At 36.2% G+C, this 25,811-nt stretch overlaps 1 protein-coding gene across 5 annotated transcripts in view; it reads right to left on the bottom strand.

The window, feature by feature from the left end:
* AQR (aquarius intron-binding spliceosomal factor) overlaps nucleotides 1-25,811 on the bottom strand; it is a 111,712-nt gene that overhangs the window by 7,995 nt on the left and 77,906 nt on the right. Inside the window, exons 27-36 of one of the 5 annotated variants that reach the window (XR_009007500.1) lie at nucleotides 25,352-25,489; nucleotides 21,789-21,860; nucleotides 20,233-20,420; nucleotides 19,368-19,539; nucleotides 17,245-17,415; nucleotides 14,321-14,406; nucleotides 9,466-9,640; nucleotides 6,038-6,151; nucleotides 2,590-2,952; nucleotides 1,661-1,752 (exon numbers count right to left, since the gene is read on the bottom strand). Coding sequence is in view for 3 of the 5 variants with exons in the window: in XM_007180442.2 (XP_007180504.1) it covers nucleotides 2,638-2,952; nucleotides 6,038-6,151; nucleotides 9,466-9,640; nucleotides 14,321-14,406; nucleotides 17,245-17,415; nucleotides 19,368-19,539; nucleotides 20,233-20,420; nucleotides 21,789-21,860; nucleotides 25,352-25,489 (1,431 nt within the window). In the remaining 2 variants the exon portion in view is untranslated. Of the gene's footprint in view, nucleotides 1-543; nucleotides 2,953-6,037; nucleotides 6,152-9,465; nucleotides 9,641-14,320; nucleotides 14,407-17,244; nucleotides 17,416-19,367; nucleotides 19,540-20,232; nucleotides 20,421-21,788; nucleotides 21,861-25,351; nucleotides 25,490-25,811 lie in introns of those variants that run through there. The other 4 variants (XM_007180441.2, XR_009007499.1, XM_007180442.2 and 1 more) reach the window with 4 other exon arrangements.

Here is a 25,811-nt window from a genome sequence, read left to right as displayed (position 1 = left end):
AACTCAGCGTTTTGTGAAAAAAAGTCTAAATACTTGAATTGCTTCATTTCATGCTCTTTCTCTTGGCATGCGTCTTTCTGGTTTGCTTTTAAAAATAAACTCCAAAATCATGACATATTCAAATATGAAAAGCAGGATGGAGAGCAATGGGAACACTAATCTGAAATGGTCACCTGGCTAGAATAACTGTGTCTGTAGTAATCCCAAATTAAATAGAAAAATTTTGAATTTATGAAGCAATTACTCATGTGTGGTTGATTTAAAAAAAAAAAAAAAAAAAAAAGGCACAAAACTGCCCTGGACTATAGATTGGATTCTACCCCAGTCTCCCACAGTTGCCACCCTGGTTAAGACCATCTGATTCAGTTTCCTCATTATCTAAGATTAGAAAAGATCTCTTAAGTTCCTTTAAAAATACCACAATTCTATAGTCAACTGCAGTTCACTGGCCTTTCCAGTGAATAAACAATTTAAAATAATGCAAGTCCCACTTTCATCATCCCTTTCTTAATTTGACAAAGGCAAAGGAATTATTCATCTTCCAGTTAAAATTTTCTTTTTAGTGTGATAGAAAATCAAGCAGCAGAGAAAAAAGTTCAGTCACCCAGCTAGACAGAGTGATATACAGTGTTAGGAAAATGGTTTATTTAAGGAGAAAGCAGCACAGCAGTTTTGCTTACTTTGGTTGCAGGTATCATGATTCATTTCCTCTAAAGGGTAGAGGGAAAAATCAATCTTTTCCAGGAAAGACAGTAATATGGTAAAGCTTCTTTCCCTCTTGCTTAGCCTGATACTATATATTCACAAATGAAAATAATTCTGAGTGCAAGTCCTCATACAGATGCCCATAACACCTGCTTTCAAATTCTTATACTCAGAGAAATTATGTAGCAGACCATTTGGCTCCATCCTAACTCTGATAACAAACAGACCTAGGTTTCCTACGTTCGTTTCCTTGGCATTTCACTCCCCTTATTATCCCATCACTTTCATCTTCCCCTTCCCCACCCAACACAATTGTTGATGCTGCAAGAAGCACTGTAAGACAGGAGTCTAAATTATACCCACCACAGACTGGTAAACTTAAGCAAACATTAGTCACTCAAAAATATCACTGACTTGACTTTCTGGGTTTAATTTCCTTATGAATTCATCATTGCTTCAAAATATCAAGATGAGAAGCACTGGTCTTGTCTCTGGCAGTGTGCAATTCTTGCTTAATTCTTCAAAAGTTCGTTGGACACGGTCAAGCCTAAAGGTAGATGCACTAGATTTGGGGAAATGCTCCCCTTAGCCACTCTAGCAGATGTGGGAATGGGGAAGAGAACTAGTGGGCAAGTTCACCCTCCCCACATACACATATTCATCTCTTCTCTGGTCACCATGCCCAGGGACCTTATAAGCAGAGGTCCATTGTCAGAAAACAGTCATACTCACTGTAAACTCTACCATCATAGGATCACCATTCTACCTCTCATTCATGTGAGGACAGCACAGTAATCTCAGTACAGCGCTTCTAAAACTACCAAGTGCATATGAATCACCTGGGGACTTTGCTGTAATGCAGATTGAGATTTAACAAATGTGGGGTAGAGCCCAAACTTTTGCATTTCTTACAAATTTCAATGCAACACTGATGCTACTGATTTGCAAGCCATACCTGAGTAGCAAGGTCCTAGTACAGATGCCTTCTCAAATCTGGAGCACGTTTTACCTTAAGGTCTCCTTATGGCTGGTTATCTATCAAGAGAACTAAACAGGGCAGAAAACTCAGAAGCTCTGCATTGGAAGAAATCCATCCTGAATACAGGAATTAATTAAGTTCACTGATTTTCACTGCCCAGACCCTGGACCTTTGTTCCTGCCCAAATGGATCTGCCAGATCCTTCTTGCTTAGATGAATGACAAATCTTGGCCCAGCCTCACCAGCCTTATCTGATATCATTCGGCCAGCAACTCAAACATTAATTGTGTAGCACCTGCAAAAATAAACATGCAGGTTCCTAGGCTCTAACCCTGAGATTCTGATTCATTAGGCCTGGAGTGGCCCCCAAAATAAAGAGACATTCTAGGTGATTTTACACATTCTGAGATTTGGGGGAAGGAAATGCATGTCTTCTTTAATGGATCGGAGCAACTTATATCCTATGGTGTTGATGCCTTTCCATCAAGGAAGACAGCAAAGAAAGGAGGGACAGAAAGAAACATGACTTGAGCATCTTACATTATGGTAGAAGAAATGATTTCCTCCCCAATTTGGACACTTGCTTGAGGTAATTTGTAGTTAATTCCAGTATATTTTGTCCTTTTCTTTAGAGAAGTTCACTAAAAATGTGAACTATTACTCTGTAGAAAATTCTTTTAATGTAGGTATGATTACAGATATAGTTATTTAATAATCAAAATATCAAAGGAATGGTTATTTACTCTTCTGACTGAACAAATAAAATTGGAGTTGTTCACACACATTCTTTTTTCATATATACAAGAAGACAAACATTGAGATCAGCTAACAAAAATAAGGACTGAATATTAATTAGTGCCATTAAAATGGCAGAAGCATATGTAAAATACAAAAGGTAACTTTACCTAGACTTTATAAATGAAATGTCCTCCCTAAGAAGGGCTACAGATTGGCTACTTGGTTTCTCTGGGGGCAGATGTGGCATCTTGAGGGGTGTTATTCTCCACTGGTACAGCTACAGGTTCTGCCACAGTAGCAGTGATCTCGGATACAGTAGGGATGGCCTCTGAACTGGAACTGGCTCCTGTGTGATTGGGGATGGTCTCAGTCTGAGAGGCTGAGGTTTCTTGACTGGAGCTGGCATCTGTTAGACTAGGTACAATGTCAACTTGAGCAGGCGTGGCCTCTTCTTCTGTTTCCAATTCTGTTTCCTGACTCTGAACTTCTTCACCTTCTTCTACCATAGCAGGTGGTAGCTGTAATAAAGTCTAAAGAAAAAAAAAAAAAGAAAGAGAGAGAGAGAGAGAAGACATCAGTGAATCCAAATAAAAAGACATTGGCTTATAAAGTTAAGCTCTCCCATTAACATTATCTTCCTAATTGATACTGTCACTCTAGAATTCTCCAAAACACTGCTGGCCATTTTCTATTACAGATGTAACAACTCTGATGATAATGGCCTAAGTTTTACTGACTCCATGGAATATGCCTGCATAGATATCAGATAATAATGATGAGATCATATATTACATCCTCAGGGAGAAAAACAATATCAAAAGCTATTAAATTTTTTAGCAAAGGAATTTATTGTAACACTCTGGAAAAACAGTGGCTGATTAGGACTGACTGCCACACCAACCAAGAAAGGACCAACTTCAATCAAGAAGCCCTGTGAGGGGTGAGAAGGAACCAAGCCTTGAGACAAGGCCATGGCAGGGAGAGAGCAGCAGGGCACAAGGCTTCTGTCCCACTTAACCAGGACACTGGAGCAGCTCTATATGCCTGGCTTCCCTTTTACCCCATGGCAGTCTGGAGCTAAAGTTGGGCTGCTCTCTTCAGGAACTGTTTCTCTTGTTGGAAACTGAAAAAGTTTTAAAGTAGTAGTCACAATGGCAGCACAAAATATGAATACTTAGCAATAAAACTAACAACATATGTATAAAGCCTGTATGCTGAAAACTGTCAAACACTGAGGAGAGAATTCAAAGAAGACCTAAAGAAGTGGAGAGAGATATCATATTCATGGAAAGACTCAATATTGTTAAGATGTTAATTTCCCCAAATTGATCCTAAGCAGTAATACTCCAAAATCCTAATCAAAACCTCAACATGCTTTTTCTGGGGGTTGAAACAGACAAGCTGATTCTAAAATTTATACATAAAAGCAAAGGAACGAGAACAGCCAAAACCATTTTGAAAAATAACAAAACTGAAGGACTCACATTATCTAATTTCAAGATTTACGATAAAGAAACTCTAATAAAGGTAGTGTAGTAAAGGCAAAAAGGAAAGATGCAAAGATCAACAAAACAGAACAGAAAGCCCAGAAGTAGACTCTCACATACATGGCCAATTGATTTTTCTACTAAGACAACAAGGTGAGATCCTAAAAGTTCTCAACATAAGAAAAAAAAATGTGTAACTCTGTGTGGTGAAGGATGTTAATCAGATTTATTGTGGTGATTGTTTTGCAATATATAGAAATAGTGAATCATTATTTTATACACCTGAAGCTAATATAAAATTATATGTCAATTATATCTCATTTTGAAAAACTGCTTTTTTAATCTCAAAAAAAAAAAAAAAAAAAAAGACAAGGCAAGTCAACAGAGGGAAAAAAATAGCCTTTTCAGGAAATGGTGCTGAAACAACTGGATATCCACACGCAAATGAGTAAAATGCAACCTTACCTTGCACCATATAAAAAAAAAATTAACCCACAATGTACCATACCTCTAAATAGCAAATTAAACTATAAAACTTCCAGAAGAAAACATTAGAAAAAAAAAAAAACTTGAATTTTGGGTCAGGCTAAGTTCTTTTAGAACATAGAAAGCATGAATCACAAAGGAACAACTTGATACACTGGGACTTTGTCAAATTTTAAAACTGTTGTTTTTTGAAAGACACTTAAAAATGAAAAAAACAAGTCACAGATTAGGAGAAAATATTCGTAAAACAAACATCTGATGAGGAACTTGTAGTCAGAATAAATTTTAAAACTCTCAAAACTCAATAATAATACAACCCGAAAAAGTGAGTGAGAGGCCTAAACAGACACATCCTCAAAGATATGCAGATGGTAAATAACCACATGAAAAGATGGTCAACATCAATTGTTATTAGAGAAGTGCCAATCAAAACCACAACGAGACCATTACACACCTACTGGAATGCTAAAATAAAAAGACCAGGGCTTCCCTGGTGGCGCAGTGGTTGAGAATCTGCCTGCCAATGCAGGGCACACGGGTTCGAGCCCTGGTCTGGCAAGATCCCACATGCCCCGGAGCAACTGGGCCCGTGAGCCACAATTACTGAGCCTGTGCGTCTGGAGCCTTTACTCCGCAACAAGAGAGGCCGCGATAGTGAGAGGCCCGCGCAGCGTGATGAAGAGTGGCCCCCACTTGCCACAACTGGAGAAAGCCCTCGCACAGAAACGAAGACCCAACACAGCCATAAATAAATAAAAATAAATAAATAAAAAACAAAACAAAACACAGAGGCCCCCCCATCACTGCTCATGAAACCATTGTTAAAAAAAAAAAAAAAGACCAAATGTAGTAAGTGTGTGTGAGCTCTCATACATTGCTGGTGGGAATATAAAATGGTACAACCACTTTGTAAGACAGGTGGGCAGTTTCTTAAAAGAAGTTGAATACATACTTACCATACTATCCAACCATTCCACTCCTAGAAATTTACCCAAGAGAAAGTACAAAGACTTGTAGGAGAACGTTCATAGTAGCTTTATTTGTAGTAGCCAAAATTGGAAACAACCCAAATGTCCATCAGTGGATGAATGGGTAAACTTGGTAATCTGTACAATGGATTACTTATTCAGCAATAAAAGGAAAAGGACTACTGATACATTCTGAAACATAAATGAATATCAAAATAATGCTGAAAAAAAGTAGGAAAAAAGAGTACATGCTGTATGAGTCTATTTACATAAATGTCTAAAAAATGGAGACTAATCTATTGTGACATAAAGTAGATCCTTGGTTTCCTGGAGAAGGTGGAAAAGGAACTGGTGTGGGATGAGAGGGATTATCAAGGTGTACATGGAAAACTTTTGGGGATAATGGACATGTTCATCATCTTGATTACGGTGATGGTTTCATGGATATATACAAATATCAGAACATATCAAATTGTATACTTTAGATATGTGGAGTTTATTGTATGCCAAATTATATCTACAAAAGATGTTTTTAAAATATGGATGTTACATGAATAGTAATCTACTTTGGTTTAGCTGGTTTCCCGCAAGGAATCAAGTACGTTAAAGATTTATTCGGCAACAGAGAAGATTCTACAGCAAGAAAAATAAGAGTCAATTTTGAGAAAACTTACCTGATGATAATGATGTGTGGTCTGTATCAAATGCATATACATGTTGTATACAAAGTTTGCCATCTGGGGCATATTCTTTATTATCTGTACTTCATGAGATGGTCTCTCTCCATTCTAGAAGACGGCAAAAAGAAAGTTAAGTATAATCACTTATATGTGGAATCTAAAATATGACACAAATGAACTTATCTACGAGACAGAAACAGACTCAGAGACATAGAGAACAGACTTGTGGTTGCCAAGGAGGGGGTGGGTAAGGGAGGTATGGATTGGGAGTTTGGGATTAGCAGATGCAAACTATTATATATAGAATGGATAAACAACAAGATCCTACTGTATAGCACAGGGAGCTATATTCAATATCCTGTGATAAACCATAATGGAAAAGAGTATGAAAAAGAGTGTATATTTGTATAACTCAATCACTTTCCTGTACATCAGAAACTAACGCAGCATTGTAAATCAACTATACATCAATAAAATAAATTTAAAAAAAAAGAAAAAGAAAGTTAAGTATAGAGTGAAAGACACTGAAAGCTAACACTTCAACAGAAGCCCATGTCTCCATCTGATGTATGAACACTACTTGACTATTAGGGTTTGGAGGAAATAACAACAGTAAGAGGACATTAAGATGTAAGCGTTACAGTCGAATAAGGATTTCATGAAGAGAAGTGATTCAATTTAAATTTAGAAAAGGTAGACATGAGGAGAGAGCTAAGAGTCAGTAGCTTTTAATATAATTTCAAGTTGGTAAGTAAAACATGAGTTTTGGTCTACTAACTAATGTAGAAGAATTCATAAGAAATAAGCAATCATTTGAATAGAAAAAAAAAAATCAACATGGTCTAAAGTAGTGGTCTCCAATACCACATATGCTCCAAAGGCAACTGTCAAGGCTATTCACAAAGAAAATATTAAAATTATTCTTCCCATTTATGCTTTCCTAAAAAAATAAGAAGCTATCATTTATTATTACTTAATATATAGACTGTTAGTCATGAGGGTTAATATTTGCCAGTTTTCTTTTTTCGGCCATGCCATGCTGCTTGTGGGATCTTAGTTCCCCAACCAGGGATCAAACCTATGCCCTCTGCTGTGGAAGCGTGAAGTCCTAACCACTGGACCGCCAGGGAAGTCCTGCAAGATTTTTTTTTCTTAATAATAAAGCGTACGGTCAAAAATGTTGGCAAATAGTAGTCTAAGGTGTAAACTTTGTAGTATCCATCAGAACCATGTGGGGAAAGTGTTAAATAACAGAGGCCTGGGCTGTAGCCCCCAGTGATTTCGATTCAGTAGGTCTGAGGGAGAACGAGGTGATTCTGATGCAGTAGCTTCTGACAACAATCTGAGAAACACCACTCTATCGGTGTAGGTAAAGTGGTAAAGCAAATGAAGAAAACAGAAAATCTGCACTTCTTCTAAACCATCTGAGAATAAAGATTAAGAACTTTCCTATTTAAAGTCAATTGTAAAATTTTTATAAAGTCTTATTCTTTTTTACTGTACAATTCAGAAAATCATAGAGGTAAAAAACATATCAAGAAAAAGGATTTTACCTTAAAGTGACAAATTATTTAAAGCACATAAAGTTAGAAATATTTAGTACATTAAATAGCATTTCTCAGAATTAAGCAGGACGGTGGTATTGCACATAAGCAGGTGTTCTTTGGACGGTGGTCACTTTCTGTAACGGTCACAACTTCTGTGTGCAAAGACTGCCATGCTGTTACAACTATGGAATATTGCCTTTAAAGCATGGAAGTCTTTCTGTTTGTTTGTATTTGCATATTATCTGGCGGCTTTGCTGGGAGCAGCCTCTCCTGAGATTCAGGGCTGCTCAGTCCTCCTCGCCCCTCACACTGTCTCCTGAGCAGAGGATGGGGAGATGTTCCCAGCCCTCAGCCCCCAGGGCTTGAGTCCATGGTACTGCCTAGAGCACCGCTTTCCAAACCTTCTGTTCCTTGGTATTGCCTCCAGGTGTGTCTGCAGCCCTTGGCTAGGAAGCACCTGGAGAGTATGTTAAACCTGAAGATACCTAGCCTCTGCCCCAGACCTCTCATCAGCAATGTGCCTGTTTAATAATCACTCCACAAAAGACTGAGAACCTCATAGCTATAGGACTGTGTACAGACCTCAGAGCCTGACACTCAAGGCTGCACATGGCCCCACCCCATCGTATCGTTCCATCCTTTCCCTTTTATTCCTCCACAGCAGCATTTCTCTTATTTAAAGGAAAAAACAATTTTAAAAAAGTTCTTAACATTATTACAAAACAAACACACAGAATTTAACTTTATGTTTTCTTTTAAAAGAGGGGTGGGGGGAATACCCTGGCAGTCCAGTGGCTAGGACTCCATGCTCTCATTGCCAAGGGCCTGGGTTCAATCCCTGGTCAGGGAACTAAGATCCTGCAAGCCACACAGTGCGGCCAAAAAATGAAAAAATAAAAAAATTTTTTTAAATTTTTTAAAAAATAAAAAAAAGAGAGGTGGGGAAAAGAAATATACTGTGAACATTTAAGACAGTTTTATTTAAAATTCAATGGACCTCCAAGACATTTCATTAAATTAAAAACACAAAGCCCAAAAGTCTATAGTATGCTGACCTTCATGTAAGAAAGAAAACAAGGTAAGAAAATAAACAGTTACCTGCTCCTTTGTGCAAACGTAGTAAGGCTAAGCCAGAAACTGAAGAGATAATGTTACCTCTGGGAGCTGAGGGTGGGAAAGCGAAGAAAGAAGGGGAGATAGGAGATGGGTAGCAGGGATGAGGAGAGAGTGGCACTTCTCTGAGTTAAGTGTTTGTGCTGTTCCCTGACACCTTCCCCCAGAATGCAAGCTTCTTGAGGGTTCTCCAAGAGCTAAAGCAGTTATTACTCTGTTATCAAGTAATTAGCTAAGTTCTCCTTACAAAGCTGAAGAGAGGCAGTATAGTATGATGATGATTAACATGGACTCTGGAGTCAGGCTGCCTGGGTTTTAAAATCTTGGACTCTCCATCTACTCAGATGTGTGGCTTAACTACTTAACTTCTTGGATCCACAGTTTCCAACATATGGAAAGTGAGGTTAATAAGAAAACCTACTGAACAGGGCTGTTACTGAGATGAAATAAGATAACGTATGTAATGTAACATTTATTGAGTACCCACCATGTATCAGGCTATTAGCTTTGACATACATTATTTTATTTCCTATTGGTAACCTGTTCAATAGGTTTTCTTATTAACCCCATTTTCCATATGCTGGAAATTGGATCAGAGAAGTTGCCTGATATGTGGTGAGTACTCAGTAAATGTTAGCTGGTGTCATTATTTTTACATAGAAAATCTTAATTCAGTTCCTTAGCATAAGCAGCACTCTAAACCAGCGTTCAGATGATTTATGTGATGATGCTCTTTGCTAACGTGGTCACCTGTGGTCTTACCTTCCTACTGGTTGGGAAAGGTTCTGTTGGAATTATATGCAAATGAAGTGGGCGGGCTGTGAGCTGGCTGAAAGCTGGAGTTAGTTCAAAACAGTTTTGGAAGAGGGATACTCTGGCGAAGATATAAAGTCCAAGTCTGGCTCTAGACATGGCCACCACTAAGCGACGGACATCCCTTTGAGAAACAAACAAAATGAATTAAAACATATCAAGATTAGTAACATATTTATGCAGCCTTTTATTTTTAAAACATATTCCAGTAAACATTCCTGTTAAGCTGTGGCAATAAAGAGTTAAGCTTCTTAAAAACTTAACAGAATAAACATTAAGTTAATCAATGCTATGTAACTAGTTAACCAAGTAAGAAGTTAATGCTTTATTACCAACTTCTATGTTTTTTTTTGCGGGGAGAGGGTGGGGAGAATCACAAAATAACCAATGACTGATTAAAAAGGTTTAAGTTGCTATACTAGTATTACGATATAGTTCGGTTGTCAGTTACCAATTTACTGTATCACCACCATTGAGTCAATTCAAACCAGCCCTTGCTCCATTTCACCTACCAAATTCCCACGCTCTGTCACGGTTAATGGGTCAAATTTTACTTCCTAGATAACTCTTATCATACTGTTTTATACTTCTTTATAATAATAATTACAAATACAAACAGAAATACAGTATGACGAATGATATAATAATACCATCTCTTATTCACGCATTTACTCTAGTACCTACGCCCAATGGCTGGACTATAATAGGTCTCAGTGTTCACATAAACAGTAACAAAAATGCCAAAATGCATGATCCAGCTATACATGTAGCTGATGTACAATGGCAGTTTTCTTTATCTTTCAGAAAGAATATGTTCTTAAAACTTTATCTGAATTTACTTGAATCAAATGAACTTATTTACAAAACAGAAACAGAGAATGAACTTATGGTTACCAGAGGGGAAGTGGGGTGGGGAAGGCTAGACTGGGAGTTTGGGATTGACATGTACACACTGCTATATTTAAAACAGATAACCAACAAGGACCATGTAAAAAAGAAAAAAAAAAAATTACAGAAGAGTGGCTGTGTGTAAAAAGAAAAAAAAATTATAAAAGAGTGGCTATGTAAGTTTAATTTCACTTCACTATTAGTTAGAATGTGTTTTAGTAAGAAAATATAGTTTTGGTTTCAAATACAGAGGACAGCTTGTTTTCTTGAGATGCTCTTAGACGGCTATTTAAATTTGCGAGTATTCTACAAAAGAGAAGACTTTCATGAATAATAATAAAATCTGGTACAGTCATCCCTAACTCCTGAAAGAAAGTGTTAAAGAGTGTTACAGAGATCAAATGTAACAAAGATCATATAATAACCAGACAGAGAATCGGGAATTGGAATATTTATCAAATGGCTTTTCTTTGTCTCTGCATAATGCAAGATATTTGGGGAATACCTCTAATTCAGCCTCATTTTCTATTGTGTTTTATGGCCTTGATAAGCATCTAGTTTCCCTTATCAGGAGGGACTGCGCAACATCATATATAATAGCAGTTATGTTGAGGGGGTATGCCCGCCTCCCAGCAACCCAAACTAAGAGAAGTTCATTTAGGTATGAGGAGAAAGCATACCCATTTTCAGTAGCTTTGAGGAATTTCTACATTTGTGACACCCTGGATTCACGAAGGAAATGTCACCTTCTAGGCCACTGCAGGCCAAATTGTTTTTACTTCCTCCACATCCCTTAGAAGCCCGAGGGGTCACGCTATAGGTGGGTGGTTCCAAAACTAGTAACTGGATGTACAATGCTGGAAATACTTAGCATGAGTTCTCACCTAAGTATTATAAACTTAATAAAAACACTGTTAAAACAATGTTGTCAGGGAAAAAGGTGGGGAGGGCATGGTGGAAGGAGGTGACCTAAGCCGTTGTTTTCATGGTAATCCCTGTATTATGATATTCGGTTCTCCCTTTCTCATCCAGAAGGCTCTATCTCTAGGCAGAGCAGTGACAATGAACCTGTTCCTCTGAGGAACTTTTCCCTCCAGTCCTTAGTACTGTAGGCCAGTTAAGTGGCTCTACTAAGCTCGATCTCCGCTGTACATGAGGAGAGTTAGACTAAAATCTTCTGCAGAATCAAATGTAGGTATTTTCCAAGGACATGTTTAATGTCTCCTCCACTGGTTTCTAAGCTCCATGGGGACAGAGATAACGAACGTTAGATTTACGACTATATATCAAGAACCCATCGCATTGCCAAATAATAGGGGGATCTGGGAACGTCTGTTAAATGAATGACCAAACACTATAAACATAACAAACCACCAGGCAAAAAGAGTAAAGGGTGGCAGCATGAAAAGCCAGGGTTCCTTGGAGCTGTATCTTGAAACCAGGGCAATGAGAACTACCAACTTCTTTCATAGTCCCCAGAAGACGGCTGGACAGAAACAGCACTGTTAAAGAACAAGCCGTCACTCTGATAGAGCCCCTACAAGGAGACAACACAGGAAAGTTACAGTTCCACTGCTTTGCTCTGAACAAGTCACAAGCATTTCTATTTGTAGCTGGGCTATTCAAGTCAGTAGGGACAAGAACAACGAATGTTGGAAAAGGAACCAGAAATGTCTCACTATTCTAGCTTCTAAACAGCTCCACAGTGTCCTAAAACAGGTCTCTGGAACGGACGCTGGACGCTGAATAGCCTGGCTCCTAAACAATCACCTGATTAGTCTATCCTGGATGAAAAAAAAGATGTGGGTAAAAGAAGAAAGTCAGGCACTTGGGAAAACGGCTTAGCAGTTTCTTAAAGGGTTAAACATAGAGTTACTATATGACCCAGCAATTCCACTCCAAGGTCTACACCCAAGAGAAAGGAAAACATACTTCCACACAAAAATTGTACATGAATGTTCACAACAGCATTAGTCCTAATAGCCAAAAAGTAGAAACAACCCAAGTGTCCACCAACTGATGAATGGATAAATAAAAAGTAAAAAATTCACACAGAAAATAATGAAATATTATTTAGCAATTAAAAGTAATGAAGTACTGACACATGCTACAACATGGATGAATCTTGAACACATTATGCTAAGTGATTTCATTTATATGAAGTGTCCAGAATAGGCAAAGCTATAGACATATAGTAGAATAGTGGTTGCCAAGGGCTTAGGGGACGGGGGAGGGGAATAACTGCTGACAGGTATAGGGTGATAAAAATGTTCTAAAATCGTGATGGGGTGATAAAAATGTTCTAAAATCGTGAAGATAGCTGCATAACTATGAATACACTAAAAATCATTGAACTGTACACTTAAAATAGGTGAATTGTATGGTATGTGAATTATATCCCAATAAAGCTATTATTAAAGAGAAATATGGAAGAAAGTAGGTTTCCTTGGTCTCTTGAAACTTGAAAAACAAAATATTTTACTACTTCCTAGAAAAAGAAAGATATGAAAGATTGTATCTACAAACCAAAAAATTCTATGAGGAGTTTGATAAAATTCTAGCTAAGATACCTAACCTACCTGGATAGTTGAATCGTAAATCATAGGTCAATTGACTTTCTCCCCTCTATGCTTTAACAACACTACCACCATCACCAGCAACCCCCAAAGAAGAAGCTAGACTTCCAAAAGGGAAGTTGGCAAATACAAGGAAGACTAATTTATCTGGATAAAGAAAATTTAGATATGTAAGACAACAATGAAATCAGGTTCCTTTTTAAGCCTTCATTTATAAGCATTTTATTATCATCATCTTTCTCTTCATTTTTTTTAAGTTTCCAGAAGTCAGGTAAAAAACAGCATAGAAATAAAGTCATGGGAATGTGAAAAAGACAAAAGCACTACAGAGTAAGAAAAAAGGTGGGAAGGGGAGGAAGCAGTATTCACGTATTCTTACTGTGAGTTTGGGTAAGAGATTTTAATTATGTAAATCATAATGATACCCTATGCAGCAGCAGCTATAAATTTCAACGTGGAAATGGAACCGCTTTTTAGAAAAGTTAGTCTCCAAAACATGTTTGACACTTAAGTAAAAACACACTGCATTTTAGAATGCTATAGTATTGAAACAATTTCTTGAAACATTACATCATTGTTTACTCTTACATAAAAGTTATTGGTCTAATGGAACCTGATCACTCTGGGTTAAGCACCAAATAGATCTTGACTTAATGACAACATTATGAGAGCTTGCAGAAATTTCTTTTTATATCCATCAAATAAAATAATAAAATGAACTCTCCTTATAGTTTTGCTAGTAAGTCATATGAGATGAAGGTTTATATAAAACTAAATGGCTGCTTTTTAACAAGGAGACATTATTCCCATAAATCTCCAGCACATAAATACATCACAATAAATGATAAAAATATATTACTGTTTGTTTTGACAATTCTTAATCCTGGGAGAACAAATGGTTCCTTTATCCTAACACTGAAGCTAAAAGACTGTGTAGGGAAAAGTGAGAAATCCTGTGCAATGAAAAGTTTACTCTTAGACTTTTTACCACTTTACCTCCTTTAATTTCTGACATTAAGTTTCAAACAGACATAGGAGATACATACATACATACATATATATATATATTATGATTAAATGCTATCTCTGACTGTTCCTGAAGAGTAAAAAAGTTAAAATTACTAAAACATTTAAGATTCAAAAAATTCAGAAGCAATGGCAATGATTAACTAACTATACAAAGAATATGATACTGCTACAGTCCAACAAAAAGCACCAAAAGTTGCCATAACAATTAATTACACTTTCAACATAAAATTTAAAACTACTTAGCCACAGAAGCTCAAAATTAAAGCATACAGTAAAGTTCAACACTATTATGAAAATGTTTCCTTACATACCTCAGATGGCCCACTGCCCTGGTTCGTACTAGAGAAAGAAGAATATAATCATTCTGTTGACCTTGAAATCTGTCAACGGTTGTCACCTGAGGCAAAAAAAAAGGGGGAATATGGTATATTTTCAAAAGCAAAAACTCTAGAGAGATCATTTAAATAAAGTGCTAGAAATAAAAATCTTACCCTTAAAATAATCAATCCCAAAAGAACATGACTATATACTTGGAATTGAAAAAACAAGTTAATGAACACTATGAAATAAACCATGGTAACCAGATTAGGCTATGTCCCTATGTTATTCACATTTACAGCACTCATCTTTAACTCTGCAGACACCTAAGTAACTATTATATTTGTGGAATTAACAATCTTCACCCTACTAGACTACTCAGCTCCATGAAAGCAGGGACTGTTGTTCAGCTAATTATATACCTGATATCCCAATTTGACGCCCAGCAACATTTTAAATGTACAATTTGATAAATTTTGACAATATATACTCCCAAATAACCACTACCACAATCAAAATTTCCATTACCTCAGTCCCTTTTGTCATCAAATCTGTATCCCCCAGCCCCAGGCAACCACTCATCAGCTTTCTGTCACTATAGATTATTTTGTTGCCAGTTCTAGAATTCCATAAAAATGGAATCATAAATTAGAAGTTCATACCTTTCTACTGGTGAATAGTATTCCACTGAACGAATATACTACAATTTGTTTATTCATTCCCTTGTTCATGGAATTTGGGTTGTATCTAGTTTAGGGCTATTTTGAATAAAGCTGCAATGAATATTCATGTATAAATATTTTTGTGTAAATATGTTTTTATTGCTCTTGGATAAATATCTGGGGGTAAAATTGTTGGACTGTGTGGGTGTTTCTAAGAAACTGTCAACCTGTTTTCCAAAGTTGCTGTACACCCATTCACCAGCACTGTTCCAGTTCCAGAGTTCTAGTTGCTCCACATCCTTGCCAACACTTGGCATACTGTCAATCTTTATAACTTTAGCCATTCTATTGGATGTGTAGTGGTCCATCACTGTAGTTTTAATTGCATTTTCCCTGACAACTAGTGATGGTAAGCATTTTTTCATGTGCTTATTGTCCATTTGTATGCTGCCCAATTCATTTGCCAATTCTGTATTGGGTTGTCTATATTTTACAATGACTTTTATAGGAGTTCATATATTCTGGATATAGTCCTTTGCTCTTATGTGTGGCTATTATACCTGGAAATTCTGTTGTCATCCTGACCATGTGGAGAGCCTGTCTGAGAACTGGGCTCACAGACGGAGGACAGCAGAGCAGAAAGATGAAATGAACCTTGGTCTTTCATGACATCACTGAGTCACACTGTAACCTAACCTGGGGCCACACTACTTTCATCTTCTTGTTATGAGAGAGAGTAACTTTCCTTATTGTTTAAGTTTTTCTGTTACTCATAAATAAAAGGACTCAGACACTGAGGTTCTTCTATTTCTAAACTTCCTATATTTCAAAGTTATTAGTTTCTCATTTTCACTCTCTATATCCCTTACGGAGTGTTCTACAGTGTCTGTTCTTCCCCATTCCTTTTAATTTTGTCTCCGTTTCTTTGATTTTGTTTTATTTTCTGCCAGTTCACATTTCATCTCTTCCTGGGTTCTTCAATTTCTCTGTTTTGTGGCCTTCCCTCACAGAAATGGGTACTTCATTAAGTATTTTAAAATTCATACCCAAATATGCATTCAAAATTTTCATCTGTTCTAGGCCAACATGTTTTCTGGAGTATGTTATCTTGTCAATTAGTTTGTTCGGATGCTCTTTCCCTCATTTATAAATTGAGCTTGTGCTAGTTTCCTTTTCTCCTCTATTTTACCACTGATTAGGCGGGTTTCTCAGATTAGCTATGCACAAGAGGTTAGGTTAGGGTGAGCAGAACTTTCTTCTAAAGGCTCAGTGATTTTAACAACAGATGGTTCTCTTTTCCACTGTTACTATAGAGACGGTGTATTTTTTTCAAATATAGCTCATCTGTACTCTTCTTTGAATCAGTCTGGAACCAGGAAGGCTTCTGCTCACCCCAATACCCATATCCATTGTTGAATAATAGGGATGTGACTCTTATACTTCAAAGTATGCCACCACTTTCAGAAAGTGTGTTTTTGCTGGCACTTTCAAGACTGGTCCCCTAAATTCTCTTCCCATTTTTTCTTCTTGATCTTAGTCACATGTCCTCTCACTAAAAATGGAATTTGTTTTTTCTTCCTCTCATTTTTCTCTTACTTGTGGATGATTTCCAAGAAAAGGTAAAAGAGCTTTTATATAGCTATGTTCACAACCAAAGTCCTAACTGCATCATTACTAATACTATATTTATGTTTTGTTATTCTTTCTAATTTTTCAAACCTGTATTGACAAAATCAAGCATCTTCATTTTTATTTGCTATTACTCCATCATATCACATAAAGAAGTATAAAAAAAATCCTAAGGTCTGAATGTACTTTATGATTTTCCTTTATTCCCAAGAAAAAACACCCCCTTACACATACACGCAATAAGAAGCAGTACAAATTATACCTTTGTAAAACAAACAAAATTTAAAAAATGCTACAATTCCTATTTCTACTATAAAGGACATAAATAGTTTCATTAGACATCATTTTACCAACAAAAAGTTTCGGAAACATTTATTTCTGATTACTGTCAACAAAAATCTTCAATGTGATAGTTGAAACAGACATTCACAGTAAACCAATAAGACTGTCAGATAGAATTGCCAGAGAATAATTTACAGAGTTCCTATTATTTCATTTTCTCACATATTTTAAAAGGAGATAGCAAAGAGACAAGGTAGAACAACATAAATAACTCATAATAAATATAAATCTTTCCATCTTGCCAACAACATGAATAAGAGAACGTATTATACTTGTAAAATTACCTTATTTGGTCTTCCTATCAATGGATTGCTCCCGCATCGTCTATTGATGATGTCACGAATAAGATGTTTTTGTCCATTATATGTTGTTAGAATGCTAATCTTGTCAGCAGGGTAACCAAGTAAGCACATGTACATAAAAAGTGCCACTACATATTCTGCCTCTCCAAGATTCTGTAATGAAAGCATTAATCAGATTGTGCATTTGTTTCCCTTTATAGAAAAAACAGTTAACTAGCACAATTTGTTCATTTATCACACCTCAAGAAGTGAACAGTTAATATCTTGGACAAGTGAATACCTCTCATAAAACTGAGCAATAACTTATCCTAAATCAACAATGATAAATAAAAATAGAGTATGTGGTAATTACTTCCCTTTAACATTTGCAATGTATCTGCAATACATGGAACAATCATAAAATAAAAGTTACCAACTTAAAGGCTTAGTATTTCTGGGACCACAACAATCACAGTACAGATCAATAATATCCTGTTACAGTGTATTGCAGCTATAGTTATGGAAAGAAATATTAACATAAAGAAGCAAGGTAACCATCTTAGAAGCCAGCAGAAAATCCAGTCTAACACATACATCCAGCAGTACCGTAGCTGGCTCTCAATTTTTACACAATGTTTTTCCTTTTTCCTTCATACTTCTTAGTTTTTTTGTGTGTGTGTTATGTTTGTTCTCTTACTAATGGTCGCCACCTCTACCAGACCACTTTAGATGGGAAGAGGATGTGGCCTCAAATGGATCATTCTGGCCTGCTGTGACCTTAGGGGCTCTAGGTAAAGATGGATGGGAAGGAGTTTAAAACCAAGACTTAAATACACTACTTGACAGTGAGAAAGCATACACAAGCCTGCTTAGTCCAGTTCAACAGAGACTAAATTGAAAGTAACAGATGAGAGAAGAAAGTAAAATGAGAACATAAACATAACATGAAAATCAAAAAAGACAAGAAGCTGGATTTCACGTAAAGGCAATAGGAAAATTACAGTAAGACCTTGAGAAAAATCACTTGTATTCTGGTGACACACAGCTTCAGTTAACTCTTCATCTAAATTTTCTCGTTCTTTGGAAGACAGGAGCCACGTGATTGTGTAAATCTTTCCATTTTCTATATTGATAACAAACTACATTTATCTAAGCATCAGCTAATATAGATAAAAGAACAAATCTTTTGGTGCATATGCTGCCAGATCTTTTTGTAGAGATTATCTGTACATATTTCTATACGTATGTTTTGCTTTTTAAAAAGCAAAACGGGATACTATAGACACACTTTGCAAGCTGATTTTTTCATTAATATAGCATAGAAATTCTCCCTGTCAGTAAACCAAGTTATAATGTTACTCCTAGTGGCTATTCAGTATTATATGGAATAGGTAAAAGTGTAATTAATCCCTACTGATAAGACATTTAGGTTGTTTCTCCTTTCAAAAATAATTTGCAATACAAAAAAGATGTGATGAACATTTTAGCATATAAGTCTTTGCAAATTTTTCTGTTTTTTTTTAAGGATAAATTCCTAGAAGTGAGAGTACTGCTTTTAATACATACTAACAATATATTCACCAAATTACTTTCCTACAAGCATTGCATGAATATAGTTTCCCAAACCTAACCCAACAGAGGTGAAAATATATTCCAGTGATTTATACTTGCTACAAATCTGTATCTTTTTTTTGTGAATTGCATATTCTAGTCCTTATTGCATTTTTCTGTTGGGGGGTTGATTCTTTTATAAGTGATTTTAAAGAGTTCTATACACATCCAGACTTCAACCTGTTGTTTTTTAAAGGCTGAAAATAAATTTTGCTCTCAATCAAGCAATATTTTTCTTTATGATTTTGGTAATGAGCTTAAAAAGACCTTTCTTACCCCAAAATTATATATTCATCATTATTTTCCTCTTTTTTAGTATGTTTATGTAAGTTTCTTTTCTTTGGTGTATATATCTTTAATCCATCTGAAATGGAAATTTGTGTGTTGTGTGTGAGGTGGAGATCTAACTTTGCTTTATTTAATGGTTTGTCCAAGTGGTTCAGTAATACTGATTTAGGTAGTAATTCAGCCAGGAAAATGCAAAATAAACTTAAAAGTTTCCTATTTTTTCTTACCTGATAAAAGTAAGGATTAGGCTCAGATTCTCCAACTCCCTGAAAATCTTCAACATTAATGAGCTGGAAGTCATAAAGCAAGCCAGCATTTGCTGTACTAAACTCCGGCAAGAGCTGCACGTGGGGTAAGTTTCCTAGATTCTTGTATCGCCAGTTGTAGAGGTTGCACAAGCTTTCAAAGACAAATCCCCCCCAAAACAGGAAATATTAGCATTGTAAATCCCCTTTTAATATATATAAGGGGGTTTCTAAGGGATGGGCTCTTCCTGTTAATTTTCATATTATCCACGTTGTGCTCTTCTTTTTAGCAATAATACTTTTGCAACCTTTGTCTCCCTGTAAGTAACCAAATCAGAAGACTGATGATATTACAAGAAATAATAGCTCCATTACGTTCTCTGAGGTAATTTATTCCTTAAATAAAAAAATCAGGGAAGAGTCTGCACAGTGAAAAAATTTTTGAGGCAACTATGAGAGGGGACCTGTACATTTTATGAAGTAAGAATTAGTGTGTTCTCCTCTTGTTCACCTCTAGCTTTAGATTTCAAAATGATATTAATCGTGTATCTTTTGGGGGCATGAAGAAAAGGGAGGTGACAGTGAAAAGAAGCTCTTAGTTTATAAGTCACTTAAATTAATCTCAATGAATAAAATGAAGGATATAATTTGGTCAATTCACACCCCATGCTGAAGATAATAAAGGTACTTTCCAATTTGTAGATTTGTATCCAAGTTCCTGGATAACAGATAAGAGTCTATACAGAAGATGTTATCGAATACCTGGATCATCGAAATGATGTCCTTAAATAGAAGTAATATCCCTAACATCCACCCTCCCTGCCCCCCATTGCCCTGTCTCCTTTACCTTGCTCTGGCCCTCCCTTGGGCATCGAGGTCCACAGTAGGAACTCCAACTCTGACAAAGCGAGTGAAGAGAGATTGCTCCATGTTTGAATACTTCTGAAAGGCCATGTTCTTAATGACTGGAGGTAACTGGTGATGATCACCAATCATAATCCAACGTTTTAGTCGGCTAAAACCATCCTGAGGATTCTAGAAATAAAAAGTGAGGAAATGGCAAAATATTCTAATATATTACCATGTTAATCTCCAATTTATTGCACAAGATTCTTGCTATTCACAAGATGGCTTTGACAGCTTATTAATTCTTGCTCTTCCCCAGTTCCACAGAAAAGAATCTGGCAAACTTATAGAGCGACTTCTATGGGTACCACTGCTCTTGGCTGACAGTGTGTGAGGGAGGATGGAGGGACTGAGAGGCAAGCATGGAATTACCGTACTCTAATATGCAGGGTAACCCAAAGGGGTCTGGGAGACTTAGGTCATAATTAGGCAAAGGGTGCACAGAAAGAAACAGACGCCCAAGCAGAGAAACGGAAAGATGTCAAAGTAAATACCTTGTATCACAATTATGCCAAGAGCCAGTTTGCAAACCCCCCAAAGCAGTAGAAACTATACCTTCTTTAATTTCCTACACTAATACTTCAGTTTCCTACTCTACCTGTCTCCTTGTTCCTTGTAACATATTCTGATAAAATACAAGTCCCAAATAACTTGGCTTTATAAAACAACTTTCAGAACCCAATTTATCTATAAATGAGAGTAGCCTCTATTCTTCAATTAGGAATTCCACATTTTGTTTTTTATGGTCCATAGTAAAGACTATTGTACAATAAGAAAACATTTTTAAACATCATCATTTATCTAAAAAAATTCAGGCACAAAATAAAGAAAAGCAATGTACCCAGGGATCAAAAACAATTCCAGAAACAACTCTAAATAAAAGAAATGAAAAAGGAGCTCATCTTCCCTCCAAACTGCCTAACAATGTAATTTTCTTGATTAAAATTACTGTCTTTTCAAAACTTAGAGATAAACTATGAATTTTTAAATAGTGCTCCCAAACAATGCAAACTACTCAATAACCAGTGAATAGATTAAAGGAAGTTTACATGCTTAAAATAGAATACCAAACATAATGAAGTTAAGGAGAACACATAATCATAGCATTTAGCACCCCCAAACTGTGTAGTTTTCTGATGCTATTCCCCAGAATTCTTAAAACTCTACTTTTTTTTTATAAATTTATTTTTGGCTATGTTGGGTCTTCGTTGCTGCATGCAGGCTTTCTCTAGTTGCAGTTGCAGCAAGCAGGGGCTACTCTTCATTGTGGTGCGCGGGCTTCTCATTGCGGTGGCTTCTCTTGGTGCAGAGCATGGGCTCTAGGCAAACGGGCTTCAGTAGTTGTGCCACACAGGCTTAGTTGCTCCGTGGCATGTGGGATCTTCCCGGACCAGGGCTCGAACCCATGTCTCCTGCATTGGCAGGCGGATTCTTAACCACTGCGCCACCAAGGAAGCCCAAAACTCTACTTTCTTTGTCTCAATCTCAGTATCTTACCTGTAGAAGAAGAGGTATAAAAGTTTCTATCTCCAGAATCTGAGCAGCCTCTTCCATTAAAATGTTGTCATACTGAGAAAGGGAGAAGAAAGAAAGCTTGTCAAAAAGAGAGCCTGAAAGCCAAACAGCTACCACCATGACTGTAATAAGCATCCCAAAACCCCTCAAATAATTCAGATCAAAATAACAACAAATTATTCAAACAGAAATTTCATGATCTTCTTTACCATTATGCTACTGCTTCTCCAATTCAAGTCTTTAACTTTAAGGAAGTGCCCTAAACATACAACTCTACATTAAGGAAGCCTCGTTTATCATTTCCTGGATTGCGATTATCAATTTAGTTATTTTCAGTTCAGTTTTGAAGTTCTATATAAGCAAGAATCAACCTATGATTATATATGAGGTCATTTCCACTGGTACTCTTATCCTAGGTAGTATTTTGCAGTAATTTTTTTCCCTTATGAATCCTACTTGGCACTCAACAATCTCCTTTTGTTCCCCACCCCCAGCATTCAATCCATCACCAAAGCATGTCAATTTTACCTTCAAAACTCCCTCTAGAATCTATTCGTTTTTCTACATTTCTACTACCACCGCCACTCTAATCCAAGCTGCTACTCTGACTACTGCCAGCAATCTCTTTACTAGTCCTTCTCCTTCCTGTCTTGCCTCCCCTAAACCACTCATATAACAATCATCACAACACGTCACCTGGTTTCTAACCCTTCATTGGTTTCCACCTGTCCTAGGAAAAAAGGACTCTTAATGTGGACCGTAAGAGATGTGTTAACTAGGGCCTGTATTCAATCTGGCCCCTGCCTTCCTCTCATACTTTACATGTCACCTTCCTCCTTACTCACTAAGCTTCAACTACATTGACCTATTTCATTTTCTCAGAAATGGTAAAACCATTCATGCTTCAGGCCCTCTGAACATGCTACTTTCTCTTCACTTTTTATCTGCTTGGCTCTTCCTCATTTTTAAAGTATCAGCTTAAAACCCACTTTATCCATGCCTTCTCTGACCTCTCAATCTAAAACGGGTTTCACAGTACTCTGTGCCTTTGTCTCACAGCACATCACAATTTATAATTCTGTCTGTATATTTATGTACTTGTTTGATGCCTGAATCTTCCCTCTAGCCCACTTTCCAGGAATGTTAGGCACTGCACATTTGTAAAATAATGAAAAATCAAGTCTTTCTCCAACCTAAGGAAATTTCATTCTTTCTTTCATGTACCTCCTCTTCTATGTGCCCAATTTTCTTCTAGATTTATTCTCAACAGGTTTTATCTTTTCCCTTCCACTTCTAATTCTGATTGTTACTTATGATAGTATAATATCCTATTCCTTGTTTTATTGGTAAAATACTTTCTTTGAGACTTTCACTAAGTACAATTAGAGTTCCTTTGTTTTCTATTTTCAAAGTTTTCTCCCCTTATTTTGTTTTCTAAGGAAGTGGAAGGTAGGGGGAGCATATTTGCTCTTAATACTTAATTAACTCTTTTAAACTAATTGTTCATATATCCTCTAATTTCTGTGCTACTCATTTTACCAAAATATGCTTATATTTGTTCAAGACTGGTAGCTGAGCTGGATTTCCACTGTACATGATAAAGTTAAGGTTCAGTTCTGCACTGTTTCTATCGAAACTACCTGAAAGTTTTAGGCATGTGGATGGGTGTCTTCTCTAGCTCTATCTAATGCTAAATTTCCCTATTACAATGATTAATTAGGTCATCCTGGTGGGAACCTAGGAGAAGGAGGGGTTCAAAAAGCCATGTTTTCTCAGAAGTTCCCACGTGGACTCTGAAGGTGATAGACACAATATGGAAAACAGAGTGGGAGCAGCTCAAAGACGACAGCTTAAAGAGCCTCTTTCCTGAGAAATAATTCTGCAAATCTAATGTGATTTAACTTATAAAAATATATCTATAGATTCTATTAAAAAGGAGATTTTAATCACAAAGCAAAATTATGACACAACTATACTGGGTGTTTTAAGGAAGGAAAAGAGTACACAAATGTGCTTGCATGTCTCCATGGGGACAGCACAGAATCAAAACATATGCCTAATGGAAATTTAACATTCTTTATTGATATCAATGAAAGGACAAAGGAGATACTAGAAGAGTTGAAAGATTAATTAGAGAGCAACAGGGGAGTAGGGGACTGCCTTTTTTTAACATTAAGTAGAGCTACAAAGTTTTTAAGCTCTTACATCAGATGCATGTGTTAGTTTGATAAAAATAAAATTTCAAAATTAAAAATATAAAAGATGTAAGGGATACTATCAGCACTCATGTTAACTACCTTTAGATGTATATAGCACAATGTAAGAAAATGATCAATGAAAATGTGATAAGCTACAAGTAATGTTTTGTAGAATATGCATGTGAACAGCTGCATGAAAGCATAAAATGCTCTATTTAGACTGCATCATTTCCCTGTATTATTAAACTGATATAATTTAATATCAATCCAAAGTATATTTTATGTGTCAGCCCCAAGAAAAAAATATTTAGGTGAAAAATTCTCACTAATTTACAAAAGGTAAATTCACACCATTAGGTAAGTTCACACTACCTTTTAATAAATTATCATATTTGTCCTACCTTGCAAATGAGGAAACTTTCATCCAAGATAACAATAATTCTATCACCTTGAATTTATTTAGCATTTATCTTCCAGTGAGCTCATAACATTTAAAAATTGTCAGTTATTTTCATCAACAACAAATGCTTTGCTAACTTTAAATTCAAACCAGTACACAAACACTATAAGTAATGACAGATAAAACAGTTGCAGGGAAGTTAAATGATGTGCATTAAAATCAGAGTTTAGTCAGTATCAATAGCAAAGTCACAAAGTGTCTGCAAATTCAAATTTACTGCTCAATTATTACATTCCATTTCAACTGAGTAACAAGTAACAGGCTGTCTTGCCCTTTAGCTCTCCAGTCCTTATCTTAAGATGAAGTCATTTAAATATCTCCTTTGACAGTCTAAATAACTGTATTACACATCCTCACATAGATGGCTTTTTATTTACTGAATGAACAAATAACTGGGAGTGGATGTGTGCTTAAAAGGTAAACAAGTGTACGGATTTCTAATAGGTGAAAAACATTGTCAAATATTATTTGTATAAAGCTTTTACTTCTGTTTGGAGATTTTTTTTAACATAGTGAAAATAAATTAATGTACCTTAACAAGTATTAGAAGTTAGTTAGACAATCATATGGTTATAATGTTACTTAAAGGACATATGTCTGATAACTAAATTTAGAAAAATTAGATTTAGATTTTACTAATCATATAAACATGGGAGATTATGATCACTTTTAAAAGAGGCATTTTAAAGTAATTATAAATGCAAACTTCAGTAAGAAGCAGATGTCCAAGGGAAATGGTCTAGGGAAGGGAAGGGAAGAGAAGGGAAGGGGAGGGGAAGGGAGGGGAGAGGAAGGGAGGGGAGGGGAGGGGAGGGGGAGGGGGAGGGGAAGGGAAGAGAACTAACAGCTGCATAGATGAATTAAGGAACTAAAATATAAGTCTTTACCTTGAAGCCTAACTTGACTAAATCATGTCGTTTTAAGGCAGCATGAGTACAGGTCATAGCAATGATTTTGGCTTCTTTCACCAAAAGGTATTTAGATCTGTCTAGTCCACTTCGAAGCAGTTCGGAGGCTCTAAACTCCTATGGAAGTGGGGGAACAATGAGATACTATTTTAGGAAAATAAACAGTTCATGCATACATTCATACAATCCAGTTTATGAGACAATATGAGAAATTAATATAAATATCTCATAAACTAAGCCTAAAGAATCGTAATTCTGTCCATGATTAATAAGGTACTAATTGAGTTCAAATAATAACTGACAGTCAAGCTACAATTTGGACTGTTTTTTTTGGTATAAGATAAAATATTTACAGTATCAACAAAAATACTGAATAAAATATCAATCACCATTGTGTCTATATTACCCAAGGTCTCTCCAGGAAAACAGAAACTACTTC

This window comes from Balaenoptera acutorostrata, chromosome 3 (assembly GCF_949987535.1).
Source record: "Balaenoptera acutorostrata chromosome 3, mBalAcu1.1, whole genome shotgun sequence".
Lineage (NCBI taxonomy): Eukaryota > Metazoa > Chordata > Mammalia > Artiodactyla > Balaenopteridae > Balaenoptera > Balaenoptera acutorostrata.
This window is presented reverse-complemented; position numbering and strand designations above follow the sequence as displayed.